This window comes from Nothoprocta perdicaria, unplaced genomic scaffold (genome assembly GCF_003342845.1).
Source record: "Nothoprocta perdicaria isolate Ctin4 unplaced genomic scaffold, notPer1 scaffold_230, whole genome shotgun sequence".
Lineage (NCBI taxonomy): Eukaryota > Metazoa > Chordata > Aves > Tinamiformes > Tinamidae > Nothoprocta > Nothoprocta perdicaria.
In genome coordinates, this window is record NW_020455456.1 from 61,837 (window position 1) to 75,676 (window position 13,840).

Below are 13,840 nucleotides of genomic sequence, written 5' to 3' on the forward strand. Positions count from 1 at the left end.
ATGTTTCTTTTCTTTTTTTTTTCTTTTTCTGCAGTCCCTGGACCTGCATTGGAGACCTTTGTAGGGGATGATATTAACACTATTCTCATTCTAAATCTCTTCAGTGGAACAGAATATAATGTTAAAGTATTTGCTTCGTATTCAACAGGCTTCAGTGATGCCCTAACAGGCGTAGCCAAAACCTGTAAGAATGATTTCATGCTGTTCACATCTCCACAGACAGTTATTCACTATATCTTAAAATTTGTGCAGCTTTCTAAAAGAGTTTTCACATGAAAGYCTCTCTCTGTTGCGTGCTAATTGCCTGCTGAAATAAAAGTCCCTCTTTTATCAGACTGCATCAGGGCTTAAAATATCCTGCTGGACATTAACATGAGATGAGCCACAAAGCAGATGTTACGGTTTATCATTCAAGCATATTTCCATAAAGTAGATAACAATCTCCGTAATGGAAGGAGTGTTTACTCTTTTTTTTTCCTAACTCTATGTATATAATTTGAAGTGGGTAATATATATCTAAGCTTTAATTTAAAGTTAATCTTTTACAAAAATATTGTTGTTATAATGATATTTTAATATTAGCTGTATTTTAACGGTGATTATTAGTCTATCTTAACTAAATTGTCTTAGTACCAAACCTTTAGACCAAGATTCATACTTTTCTTCCTCTTTTGGATTTTTTCTTGGTGGCATTTTTGGAAGCAGCTATTTAAATTATTTTGAAAATACGAATTGACACAAGCCCTTTAGTTCTTCTGTACTTCTTCTTGTATGTCTCATCAGAGGAGTAAATCTACTAATTTTCTTTTTTGTAATTAATTTTCAGTGTACTTGGGTGTGACAAATCTGGATACGTACCAAGTCCGCATGACTAGTCTCTGTGCTCAGTGGCAGCTTCACAGACACGCTACTGCATACAGAGTAGTTATAGAATCGCTCGTGGGTAAGTTACTAAAACATTCAATGTGCACCCTGCTGCACTGGCTTAGGCTATGGCTGCTGTGCCCAGGGAACTGAATTTAATGAGTTAAGAAACTGCRTGAGGGCAGGCTTATAGCCTGGTTTTTGAAAGATTGGAAAGGATGGAGAGCAGAGAATGGTCTACACATTAAAAGTTTCAGGAATGAAAGGAGCATTCTTGTCATTTTAGATCAAATACACGTGGACAATTTGTCCGGTTGATAGGAGGGAACTCTATTAATAGAAAATAGGTGTTTACTTGAAATTATCACTAAAATATAGGATAAAATAAAGGATGAATTGAATGCATTCAAGATGTTAAATAAAGTATCAGTGATTTCTTGTAGATGTTAGTCTTGTAGAGTTAGGATAGACTAGAGGATAGGAAAATGAGGAAAGCTCTGATTGAATCCAGACCATGTTCAGAGTTAGGACAGGGTTTGGTTTTGTCTATTCTCATTGAGTTGATGGTTAATTATGGCTTGTAGTAAGGCTACTCATCTGGATATGTATGAGATATTTTTATGTGGCAACACATGCTGTTTTGACCCTTTTAGCACAGATGGTATAGAAAGTGAATTATAACTTCTTACCACACACTGTGATTTTCGGTGTAGCCTGAAGAAGTAATGGAAGAAGTCACTATTTATGTAGGCTAATTCTCTTATGCACAGTTGATGTGAAAGAGTTTTTTAGTGGTGACAAATTAGGCACTTGGATAACTTGAGAGAAGTTTAATTAATAAGTTCTAATGAGATCTATCAAAGCTATCATGAAAATTAATACAAAGTTGACTGCAAAAAGTGGTGTTCTTTTTTTGTGGTATGGCAAATGGCAAAAAGTAATATGCTTTATTYAATGGTCTGGAATACAAAAAACACAGACCTTGGCTGGCACAAAGCAACACTGGTTTCCTTCTCATCTTGGAGCCTGCCAATCCTGTATTCTGCTTTCTTGGTTCATTGTTCCTTATCGTACACAACTGCCATAATGGTTTTAACTAACTGAGCCAAGAGAACCCAAATATGAACAGAATGAACAAAACAGTTGAACACCTGCTTCTTATTAGCAACTATCGTGAAGAGTTATGATTTTCAGATTTGTCCCATTCAGACAGTGATCTATTATTTTTATATTAGTGAAGCTTCTTCTGATTATCATCAGATATATTTTCCCTGGCACTGAATGACCTTTCAGCATTTTTATATATCCTCTGTAAAATATGAGCTCAATTGCTTGTATTTCACCACAATGAAATTCTGCTGCAGACTATGAATTGTGCTGAAGGCTTTCCTCTTAATTTTAAAACATGCATTATGCTATTTCCAGTGTTCAGACTTTTTCAATTGTAGACATGTTTCGCAGTTGAGAATTTAACCGAATTAATTGCAGGATGCTCTAAACGCTCTTCCTTAAGCACCACATTAAGTGGTTAGTAGTGGAAGCTGGAACACAGTATCTAATTCAGTCCTGCCTGCAATTATTAAGCACATTACAGACTATGAGAAACAGAGGCCTAGAAGAAAAGACTTCACTAGAATTAAAAAATGCAACAAGTACTCATTAGACACTGATAATTTAGGACCAGATCCAAAGCCCATTGATTTTTTTTTCTGCAAATAACACATCCCTCAGCTGCTACTTAATAGGAAGGCTGAAATGTTGCAGAAGCCTCTGCACAGGGGTGAATTTCCAGAAATAAGTCATCCTGTGGCATATTAATTTATGTCTACCACTTGCCATTCATCTACTGTCATGCCTCTTCTAATTCCAGACTTATCCAGTAAAACAGGAGAGGAAAACAGATTTTAACCATTTCTTGTATGATTCCAGATGGGAAAAAACGAGAAGTAAATCTCAGTGGAGGGACACCTAGACATTGTTTCTTTGAGCTAACGCCTGACACTGAATATAAAATCAGTGTTCATACACAGCTTCAGGAGATAGAGGGTCCTGCTGTGAGCATCACGGAAACAACACGTAAGTAAAACTGGTGAGAGTTCAGCGGCAGTGATAATGTTGAAATGCTTCTTGTTTCGTGCCCTTAACTACRAATATGCCATTACTATGGCATCTGCTTTAGCTGAGTTTTTAAGTTTTCAGCCCCATTGTGACTCCTCCGCAGACGTGCACAAAAGGCTTCTTTTTCCAGCCGATCCCTATACAATCACTGCGTATTACTTCAGAAGTCAGTTTTCACATTCAGCAACAACCGTGCTGGGCTTCATAATGAGAATAAGACTGGGAGKATGAGTTACCTCCCTTAATAAAGAGTCTCACCAGGAGATTTTGTTAAAATCTGTGACTCTGTGAGAGAGAAAAAGAAAAGAAAAAAATAAAGAAAAAGAAAAAATAAAGAAATGAAACAGAATGTTTTGTATCCTGCAACTTTTGCCTTCAGCAAAATTTTAACCAGTGCCTGAGTAATTTAAAGCTTATTGGGACTCAATTTACTAACATACCTTTTAAAAATAAAAAMTTTTTAAAAAAGTCTCTTGTAGACAAAATATGCAGGAAAAAATCACAGGCAAGTGTGATCCTGCTTTCAAGGGTCTGAAAAACAGTGAAACAAAACAGTGTGGGCAGAATGAAATAAACCATTTTAGTATTTATTTATGTMGTTTCTTATGTTATTTGCATTGAAAAGCTTGGAAAAATATCGTTGAACAAAAATGGGAACTCTTCCTGAGGTATAGATGTGGAAATCAAATATGTGCCTGTTATCTTTGAGAGTTCAGCCTAAACTGTATTGAAGTTCACTAAATAGCGGTCTTGCAGCCAGCAAACCTGTCAGTCAGTGATAATGTATGGATTCAGCTGGGTTTCTGGGAGGTTGTCATTCCCAAGCTTATCTTTATGTGAAGAGTGGGAAACCAGTTTTAGAAACTCAGCATAACAAGTTTAGTAGAAGTCATGGACATCAGACAATAGTCACACAGTCCTGAGGGGTTGTGCTAGCAACCTCATTTCATCTGGAAAAGATGGTAAATGTTCTACTGAACTCAGGAAAATTTTCATTTTGGTAAAGGAAGGGCTGCCACAGGGGCTGTTACACTAGGGAAAGTAAGAAAGAGGCTGTTGCTGTTGTGATTCAGTAACACGTTGTGTGCACTCTTCCAACCCAAATAATGGCTGCATTTCTGAAAGCAGCATGATTTCCTTTCTTAATGTGATCAGTAGAAGAGGACATTACATGCRCACACTCTTCTACCTTTTCTGTTGCCTATCTAGCTGATTAAAATTGAATCTAAGAAAGTAGAGGTGAATAGAAAGTGTTGTGTCTTATATGGGTTTTTCTTTAAGCGTTTCCTGATATTCCTTTCTTGTATTTGCCAGTACCATTTCCAACTCAGCCGCCAACCTCTCCTTCGACAACACCTCCACCACCTACAATCCCTCCTGCCAAAGAGGGTAAGTGCTGTGTGTGTGGGAGTTCAGAATAATTTTAGGGTGTTGATGCAATGACTTTCTCCTTCTGACACTACTTTATATGATATGGGTTGCACTTCAAAAATCATTTGCTACAACTAGCCATATTGTTAAGGCAGCTGGCTGAAATACAATGAGCCAAGAATCTGCCATCTATTATTCTACTATAGAAATTAATAGGAAGGAACATTAGGCCATGGATTTTCTTTTTCCAGAGCTTCTACACCATACGTATTTTGCGATGAAGCACATATCACAGGGGTAATTAAGCTTCCAAAACAGCATGATTTTAAAAGATATGTCTACTYTAGGTAATGAGAAAAGCATTGGCCATGTTCATCCTCTTCTATTTAAATGTAGACTTCTATTTATCATTTCAACATATAGCGTTTCATTTCGGGGCTCAAATATTTCTGTGAATAGAGCGTTGTTGTTGGAGGCTGATGGCCAAATCCTTCAGCTTTAAGTTGATCTGACTTACAGTGATGGAAGATTTAATCCTTAAGAAAATTTAATCCACAGGAAAAAAAAAAAAGAAAAAGACTTTATGTCTTTAGATCTGCATAGCAGCAAATCCTTTTTTTCATTSGGAAGACAAGTAATGAGCAGAAAACCAGAAATGCCAGTATATATCTTCTTGATCCCTTCTCTGGATTTTGATGAACATTTCTCTTCAAGACAAAACACATTCAAAAACTACCTTCCTTTGGGCCTCTCTGCTTCTGATGCCACGCAATGTGTTCTGTAGCACGTTGGAGATTCCTCGTTATAATGAGCAAAATGTGTGAGCAGGAGTACTGCTCTATAGACCATTTTGCATAGAAACAGAATAAGATGTGATGGGAGAAATTTGAATTACTCCTAAATAACAGAATTAAGAGGGTAAACATTAGGCATTACAGAGCTCAGTGTAACCTTTTGCATGGTCTAGTTTCCAAAGCAATACTCCACAGCTCATGTTGGGATTCTCCTGCGGCTCTAGGACTAAGAATGTGTACCACTTATTTTTATTTAGGTTGTTAAATATTTTTTTAAAAGGCTTTCCATGACAGTTATGTTTTTGCAAATGATTTATTAGAGTTCATGTAGAGTTAAGCYATTGCACTGATCCCAAATTCTTGTTCTTTCTCAGTGTGCAAAGCAGCCAAAGCTGACCTAGCATTCTTGGTGGATGGGTCATGGAGCATTGGAGATGACAATTTCAATAAAATAATTAGCTTCCTGTATAGCACTGTTGGAGCTTTGGATAAGATTGGTCCTGATGGAACACAGGTAATCAACTTATACAGAGGGGAAGAGAATGTGCCCTTGTCAGGGCATTTTAGACCAGCACCAGAAGCAAATGAATCAAAAAGCATTTTGGCATCCTTTCACAGGTCTTTTGAAAATATACATTACTTCATGGTAGCTATGTTTTCTTTTTTTTTAATATCTTCTTTTATATATGCCATGTAATGAAATTTATGACATGAATTTTGCTTATAATGTGAAGGCTAAAATTTAGTCTTCCCTAAATATCTATAATAAGGTTTAGGTTGTTTCAATTTTTTTTTGGTTTTAGTGGTCATTGTAGTTTCTAAGTAAGTATTTCTAAATAAGATAAAAATTTGAAAAGTTTGAAGTGATATATAATATTTAACTTGATTGTTTTGTTGGTGTATTTGCATAGTTTGTAGAGAGAGATGTTTGACTCGGTTCCAGAAAAGACCATTTACAAATGTCTTACTGTTTTGAGTGTTACCTGTTTAATATGCAGATTGGGATAGCATTGAAAATGATTGTTAATTTTTGAAAAGCCTGAAGAAAGTTYAGTTTTTGCTGTGTCTTGCAGTCTGGCTATTTTCCAGAATGTAGTCCATGGTGCTTCAGAAACCTCACGTTCACTCATGCTTAATTTAAGCCTGTGAATATGCTTATGAGGAGAATATGCACACCCCCTTTCAAATCAGAGACATCACTTATAGAATATGAAGCTTAATGCATCTTTTGTGAGTTGTAGAGGCTTAGTGTGTCATATTGAAATATACAGTCTGGAATCATATAGTATATTTGGGAGAGGCAATATCTTGGAATATGGTCTTMAGATAATTCTATTACATGCCTCAGTCTGTCCCAAACTGTAATTCACATGTAACTACTCATTGATAGAGACTGAATAAAGTCCCTGCAGATCTGTGTGTGAGTAACTGTAACTAGGATTATGCTTCTSGGCTAGATAGAGAGTGCTTTTGCCAAGGTGGGTATTACTTTTCTCATCCTCTTTGCTGCAAAATGAAACCAGCATGCATTAAGTGATTGCCAAAGCTGCAGAGAGYAAAATTAAGCTTTATTTAGTGAAAGCTTTTTAAAAAAGAAGGAAAAAATATTCTGGCTTCAATTTAAGGTTGAAGCAAAGTCACAAGACAAATTCTTGTTTTAAATGCGCCAATTCACTTACTCTTTGCTTACACGTTGGGTGGTGCATTAATAACAAACATATCTCCTGTGTGCACAGGTGGCAATAATCCAATTCAGTGATGATCCCAGGACAGAATTTAAATTAAATGCSTATAAAACAAAAGAGACTCTTCTTGAGGCTATTCAGCAAATAGCTTACAAAGGAGGAAATACAAAAACAGGTGAGAAACATCATGACTGTGGCGGACACTTTTTTCCTTACTCTCTGCAACATTTCTTTTCCATTTACTAAATGGTTTAGAACGTCAGTGCGAAACCAGTGATCTCCGTGCTGGAGGTGAAAGGTCGGGCTCCAAAGTGTGTTATATTCCCCGTTAGAAAGTATTTGGCATCTGCAGTTCACAGCTTTCACCCTGCTTCTGGGTCTTTAACCAACTGTGAGGTCAAGGATTAGTGGAGGGAGAGAGCAAGCTAGGCAGAACAGACTGACTTTGGGAATTGGGCAAGCTGAAATGGAGAGAAATATGAAATCAGCTTGGCAAGTGAGAGGCCAGAAGGTGAGAGGGAGCCTGCAGAACACATAGGAGAAAAGTGGACAGAGTGGAGGGTCTCTTTGGCTATAAGCCAGGACAGTTAAGCCTCAGTGGTATGTTTAGGGCTTGGGGCTAGGAGAAAAGGTCTGTTAACTGAATGTAGTTATATTTTAATTAGCCCCTTAGGATAGCTCTCTGATGTGAAGAAATTAAAGATGACTACTGAAAGAGTTAAAATCTTAGTTGGAAGCATATGTTTTATTACTCTGAGTCTGCACAGAAATTTCGTGCAGCTGTTGCATTGCATCAAATCTCAATAGGATCCTAATGACACGTTTTCCATTTACTTGAGAAAATGCTACAGTGGCACCTTTCAGTTGCCTGTGCCCCCAAATATGGTAGGGGAAGATGCTGTTGTCTCTGACCTGCACAGAACACCCTTTTTGAATTGTATCATACCCTTAAACTCCCATCTTCTGGACTGAAGAAGCTGATGGTTGAAGTCACCAGGTTTTCAAACGTTAGAACCAAAATCAAACTTTAAATCTTTAACAGAATGCCCTAATTTACAAATTGCTGAGCACCCAGCATCTCTTTCTGAAATCCATTCGTAGCTAATTGCTCAGCATTCTTTAGTCTCATGATAATTTTTCATTCATCTAATCATAGTTTTGGGTATGTACTTTTGAGACAGACTATATGGGGATTTCTACTTTTAGTGGAAATTTTATTGGGCTCTAAGAGATGGTATGAGGAGCCAGTAGAAACTGGATTTATTTCAAAGTATATTGTCATTTTTTCTGTTTCAGGCAAAGCCATTAAGCATGCAAGAGAAGTCTTGTTTACTGGAGAGGCAGGCATGAGAAGGGGCATTCCCAAGGTACTGGTGGTCATTACTGATGGGCGATCACAGGACGATGTGAACAAAGTCTCCAGAGAGATGCAACTGGATGGTAAAAAGTAGTTTAAAGAGTATTCACATTTTCCTTTTTCTCATTAATCATAATTGCCTCTGTTTGGATGTGAGATAAGGCTCCAGAAAGATTTCCAAGCTTAAATAAAGCATGTAGCAAATGCCGAGAAAATCAGAGTATCAGTTRGGTATACTTGATTTCTAGACTTTAAAAAAATATATATATAACTAACATTATTGTTACTCATTTTGGAGGCAGTTCTAAAACCATGTAGCACTCAATGGAATCACTTATGTGACAAAGTATTTAGAAGACATGATCCTGAGGGTACGTGCTGTGAGCCGTGAAATATCCTTTCATGACTACCAGAAAATTGAATAGTTTTGTTCTCTCTATAAGACGTCTTTTGAAGATTCTTCCATGTGCTCTTTTACTAATTCTGAGCTGCTGCTTGTTTTACACTAAATTCTTTGGGGATTTTTAATGCCTATTTTAATGCTTTAAACTATCACRGTGTTATGTTTCTAATCATAAGAATTGGGTCAGTTATATAGAAATGTCTGCTAATGACGTTTGTATCAAAACTCAAAGTGTGCAGGATGCTGCATTGAATGGAGTTAAAGGACAGAAGAAAAAAAGCTGTGATCCATTCGAAGGGAGGAGATTTAAGAAAAAAACCACTTTTGTGCTTTTTTTATTTGCCTGTAGACTTTGGCAGTTATGAAGTTATCATTATATATTATTGGCTGCTGAAACTCAATGACCTTGATTGTCAGTTTATATAATTATTAGCACTGTAAAGGTACTAAGCACTGTACCTTTGTAAATAAAATCACACCACAAAAGAACAGAGCACAAATCATTTACTTGAAATGACAATCAGGAAAACAAATCTCAACTTTGTGACTAAATTAGAGTCTCTGTCTAAACCAAACAAAAATGTTCAGCTCTTCTAAAAGTTTTGCAGATACCATATCATGTACTAGAAGTTCAGTGCCCATGAAAGGAGAGGGCATGTGCTGTGAATTCAGTTGCTAGCTTAGATGTGTGCCCTTGGACAAATGACTTKGAGTTTTCCATTTCACTTTGTGCAAGTTGTTTGCTTGGCCTACAAATATGTTGGAGTAGGTGTTGACTACCTACCTACCTGCTCTAGGAGGTCCTGCATCTGATAGAGACTAACATCAAGAGGTACCAATCTTTCACAGGGCATGGAGGTGCTGTTATATTATAATAAATACTTTTTTGTGTGTGCTATGAGATCTGCATAAGGTGATAAATAATTGTTTATGAGTGTCCCTTGGGTCTTATTCAAATTTTAAGAAAAGACGGCTTGACAAAGAGTAAATTTGGAACTGAGTTGTCTTGTAATAGGGACAGGGACAAAATGTCCATTGCCAGTATTCAGCCTGATGTGGACAGATTATTTCCTTATTTTTTATGGAAAGGAAAATGTTGCAGAACTTTCTGTAAATTTGCTCTTCCTCAACATACAGGATATGATTCCCATTTCATTTAAATCTTTAAAATCAGACTCAATTTTCAAGGTATWTTCATGGGGAAAATATAGACCAGATTCAGCCATTAAATTACTCTCTACGCTTCTTATTTATGATATATTTGATACTTGGTGCATTTTTTTTTTTTTTTTTGTGTACATAATATAAGTAAAGCATTAATTCAGAATAGCATTTAAATACCTGTTAAAACTTTAAGCAACTGAATAATCTTAGCTGTCTCCAGGAAAATAGCTAAGCATTAACTTCAATTAATGGTTAAGCATTCAAAGACCCAAAAGAAAAATATTACAAATCTCACAAAGACTGCATTACCTTTATTTTTGGACATATGAGTGAATTTTCATGTGTTACAGGAAAATAATAAAATTTYCACCTTTATATTTGATCTGGAAAGGAGCCAGTGCAAATTGGCTGTTGTGTTCATGTTTCCACTCTTCTGAAAATGACTCACAAGAATCCTCTTTTTTTCTTTTACAGGTTTTAGCTTTTTTGCTATTGGAGTTGCCGATGCTGACTATTCAGAGTTAGTTAATATTGGCAGCAAGCCCAGTGAAAGACATGTCTTCTTTGTGGATGACTTTGATGCTTTTACAAAGATTGAAGATGAACTGATTACTTTTGTGTGTGAAACTGCATCAGCAAGTAAGTCATTCTGACTTATATTTGCTTCCAAAATAAGKGCTGCATACATTTTTATTGACATTAATTTTCTATTAAAAGGAATACTTGTAAAGCGATATTTTCACTGTAATTTAAGTCTAATAGTCTAATCTTATTTCCATGAGGAACTAAGGAGATGTACTTACAAATTGTTAATGGTTGTTTGTTCTAAATCCAGAAGTTGTCCAAAGTTATTGTGGATTTAAAACAGTGGAAATGATTCAGCATGTAGTCATTAAAAGYTAATTACATTAGTGTTTTATATATTCCTTTAACAGGATGTAAGAGTAGCATTAGTTACATTCATTATAGTTCAGTTCTCATTGCTAATTAATAATGAGTGAAATGTTAATGCTTATATTGTCACAGAAACTAGAAAMGTTGTAGCCTAAGGGAAAGCAAAGAACAGGCCAAAACTTTCAAATCTATGAAAATGTTACTCATTAGGCTCTTTGTGAAATGGAATGGAAAGAGGTTCTACAGCAGCACCTGATGGTTAAAGGTCCCTGATCCACAAGCTTCTAAGTGTATGTCCTCAATAGGCTTCCTCATAGATAGGCCAGGAAGTAGGTAGAGGGTAGATTGTAAAGAGTGCCCGTGCATGGGATTGAGCTGGGAAACATAAGAGTCTTCCTTGTGTCCTGTTAATGATAATGAATGATAATGATAATGATAATGATAATGATAATGAATTTTTTTTTGTCCTTAGACACTAGTTACAATGGTGGAAAGAACTTTGAAAGTTGAGATTACTGAACACCAATATTTATTGGTCAGTTAGTCTTGTATTTCACAAGTGTCCTCCTATTATGAGGGCTCTGGAGTGCCATATTTGACACCCTCCATCTAGGCTTATTGTTTCCCCAGGCTACCTTTCCTGAAAGACATTACTATGYTTTCTTTCATGCCAGAGAAGAAATTTAAAGAAATTTAAAGCAGGCTTACAGCTTCTTAGAATGTGTGCACCAGTCTTGAAGACCATGCACAACTCTGGTCTTTGCCTCTCATGGAGGCTGCTGTGGAGTTTGAAAAGGCACATTGAAGAGAAGCTAAAGTAGTTGACCTGGAGCTGGAGTTGGATTGGGAGTGGAGTATCTGCTGCCTCATAGGAGGCACTTTGGTTGGAATGCTTCACTTTGGAGACAGAAGATTAAAACAGGGTAGGAGCCAGGTTTACAGATATATTGGGCAGGTAGATAGGGTGAAAGCAAAGACATCATTCATTAAAATTAACAAATACAGATCTAGATTTATTGAAACAGAATAAAAGAATGCCTTTTTTTTAACCTGAGCAGGCAGCGTTTGTGTTGCCACAAGAGGTTTTGAAGGCAGACTCCCTCTTGGGGATAGCGAACTGAGCTGCATGGGACAGTGTTCTGACCCCGTAGGACACTCCAGCTTCAATATATCTTCAATCTTCAATCTTTAATCTTAAATATATCTTTCATTCTTTTCCAGCTTGCCCATTGGTATTTAAAGATGGCAATAATTTTGCAGGTATGTTACTATTTTTGTTCATTTTTGTTTCTGATTTATGGAATAATTTTCATTACCTGATTTTTACTATATTAGGCAATAAATTCCATATGTATTCCCCTTCTAGGTTAACAGCTGGAAAACAGATGGTGATATGAAGCTCTTTGATGTGGTTGACTTTGTTTTCCTTTTTTTCTTTCCTATAATGCAGTATTAATTTAATTTAAATTAATAGAATGTTTATTTTGATGCTTTCCAGGATTTAAAATGATGGAAATGTTTGGTTTGGTAGAAAAGGAGTTTTCAGCTGTGGAAGGGGTTTCAATGGAGCCTGGTACATTTAATGCTTACCCCTGTTACAGACTGCACAAGGATGCTCTGGTATCCCAGCCTACAAAGTATGTATTAACATGTACTTTTTCCTAAGATAATAGTCCCATGTGGATGATTATTTTTTAAGGGGTCAGCATTTTCATGTCACATAATGCTAGTGAATAGAAAAAGTGTTTGGATCCTCAACTAGGTTCATTCAAAAGTAATGGGTGAAACCAGGTAAGCCCACATGCTATTTTAGGTTTCCAATATGAGCTGCTTTCAGGCTTGTGTCGGTTTGGTACTGAGAAATTTTTATRGGCATATGTTGCAGTAAAATCCATTTTGAAGTTTCGTTTAGCTGTCTTCTCAGTCTATATGCATTGGTTATTCTGTTATGCTCCAGCTGTAGCTATCCTTCTTTGAGCTGTGTCACACATCAGTGYAGCTTTTCCCTGTTTGGATTCCTTATGGGGTCAGAGGAAAGAGAATTTACAGGGATTAGCATTTCTCACTTCCTTCTTTTTCCCTTTCTGCATCTTTCTAATCGGATCTGCTGCATTAATGCGGTCTTCTGTCGCTACCACTCCAACACAAGCTTACTGACTGCTTTATTAAGCTTTCAGCCCTTTTCATGGTTCAGAGAATACCTTTCTCTTGATGATCTACAGGTATGCCTGAAAAATATCGTTTTTTTTTTTTCTCATTTTGTCTGTGCATTGAATATTAATTCAAGCATTAATATTATTCCCAAATCCTATGTTTTCCCTATCCTGCTTATTGAGTTCTCCTTCCTTTGCTCTGTTTTTATATTTCTGTACTGCTGCCTTCAAATTGTTTGTCGTTTTGCCTATTCAGATCCAACTATGTTGAGAATTCTCTGAGAAATATACAGTGTAGTGTCATCTTTGCTCATACACCTGSTGGGGATTATATTCATCAGAGAGCACATTTAACTCTTTTACCAATATGATTCATATCCTTACATCTTATAAGTGTAAGAAATACCTTGGATAGAATGACTTATGCTTTTGGGACAAGAAATAGATTAAATAACCTCTTTATACTTCCTTCTGGTCCCTCTTCTATGGTTTTAAGGAACTAGAGTAATTAATGTTTTCGAAATACAGGCAGTAATTTCAGACAGTTCTTTGTCCATATGTCCCACCTTGGGACATGCTGTTAACCAAGGTTTAAATTAAATCAGAAGTACTAAATAACAAATCCAAACTTCAGGAAATGACATTAAAAAAATGTACTTCTCATATCATAAACTTCCTATCTCTTTTGCAAGTTTTCTAGGAGACAAGATTGTATTTCCATRTGCACAATCTGTTTTGACTACACATTTTTACATGTTGATTTTGAAAAATATAAATTACACTTGCTGTAATTAATAAACCTTCCTGCAGCAGTCTCTGTTGTTCCTGGATGGTTTCTGTTTTGTAGTGATGGCTTAAGATCAAAGGGTACTTATATTGTCATTGATCTTCCAAGTAAAATTTATCCTCTTTGTCTGTTAAACCAGACAAAAACAGAGGTCTTGCAAGCGGATACTACTGTTTTTTTTAGATTCATGTATTCATTTCAGCCCTACCTCAAACCGAATTCAGATTTAGTCTTAAATTTTAAATAAATT

The 13,840-nt window shown here is 36.2% G+C and overlaps 1 protein-coding gene across 1 annotated transcript in view; it reads left to right on the forward strand.

The window, feature by feature from the left end:
* COL14A1 (collagen type XIV alpha 1 chain) overlaps positions 1-13,840 on the forward strand; it is a 109,958-nt gene that overhangs the window by 56,905 nt on the left and 39,213 nt on the right. Inside the window, 10 exon segments of the mRNA XM_026039489.1 lie at positions 35-184; positions 827-943; positions 2,794-2,940; positions 4,297-4,371; positions 5,522-5,661; positions 6,884-7,007; positions 8,129-8,272; positions 10,231-10,395; positions 11,872-11,910; positions 12,149-12,287. Coding sequence (XP_025895274.1) covers positions 35-184; positions 827-943; positions 2,794-2,940; positions 4,297-4,371; positions 5,522-5,661; positions 6,884-7,007; positions 8,129-8,272; positions 10,231-10,395; positions 11,872-11,910; positions 12,149-12,287 — 1,240 coding nt within the window.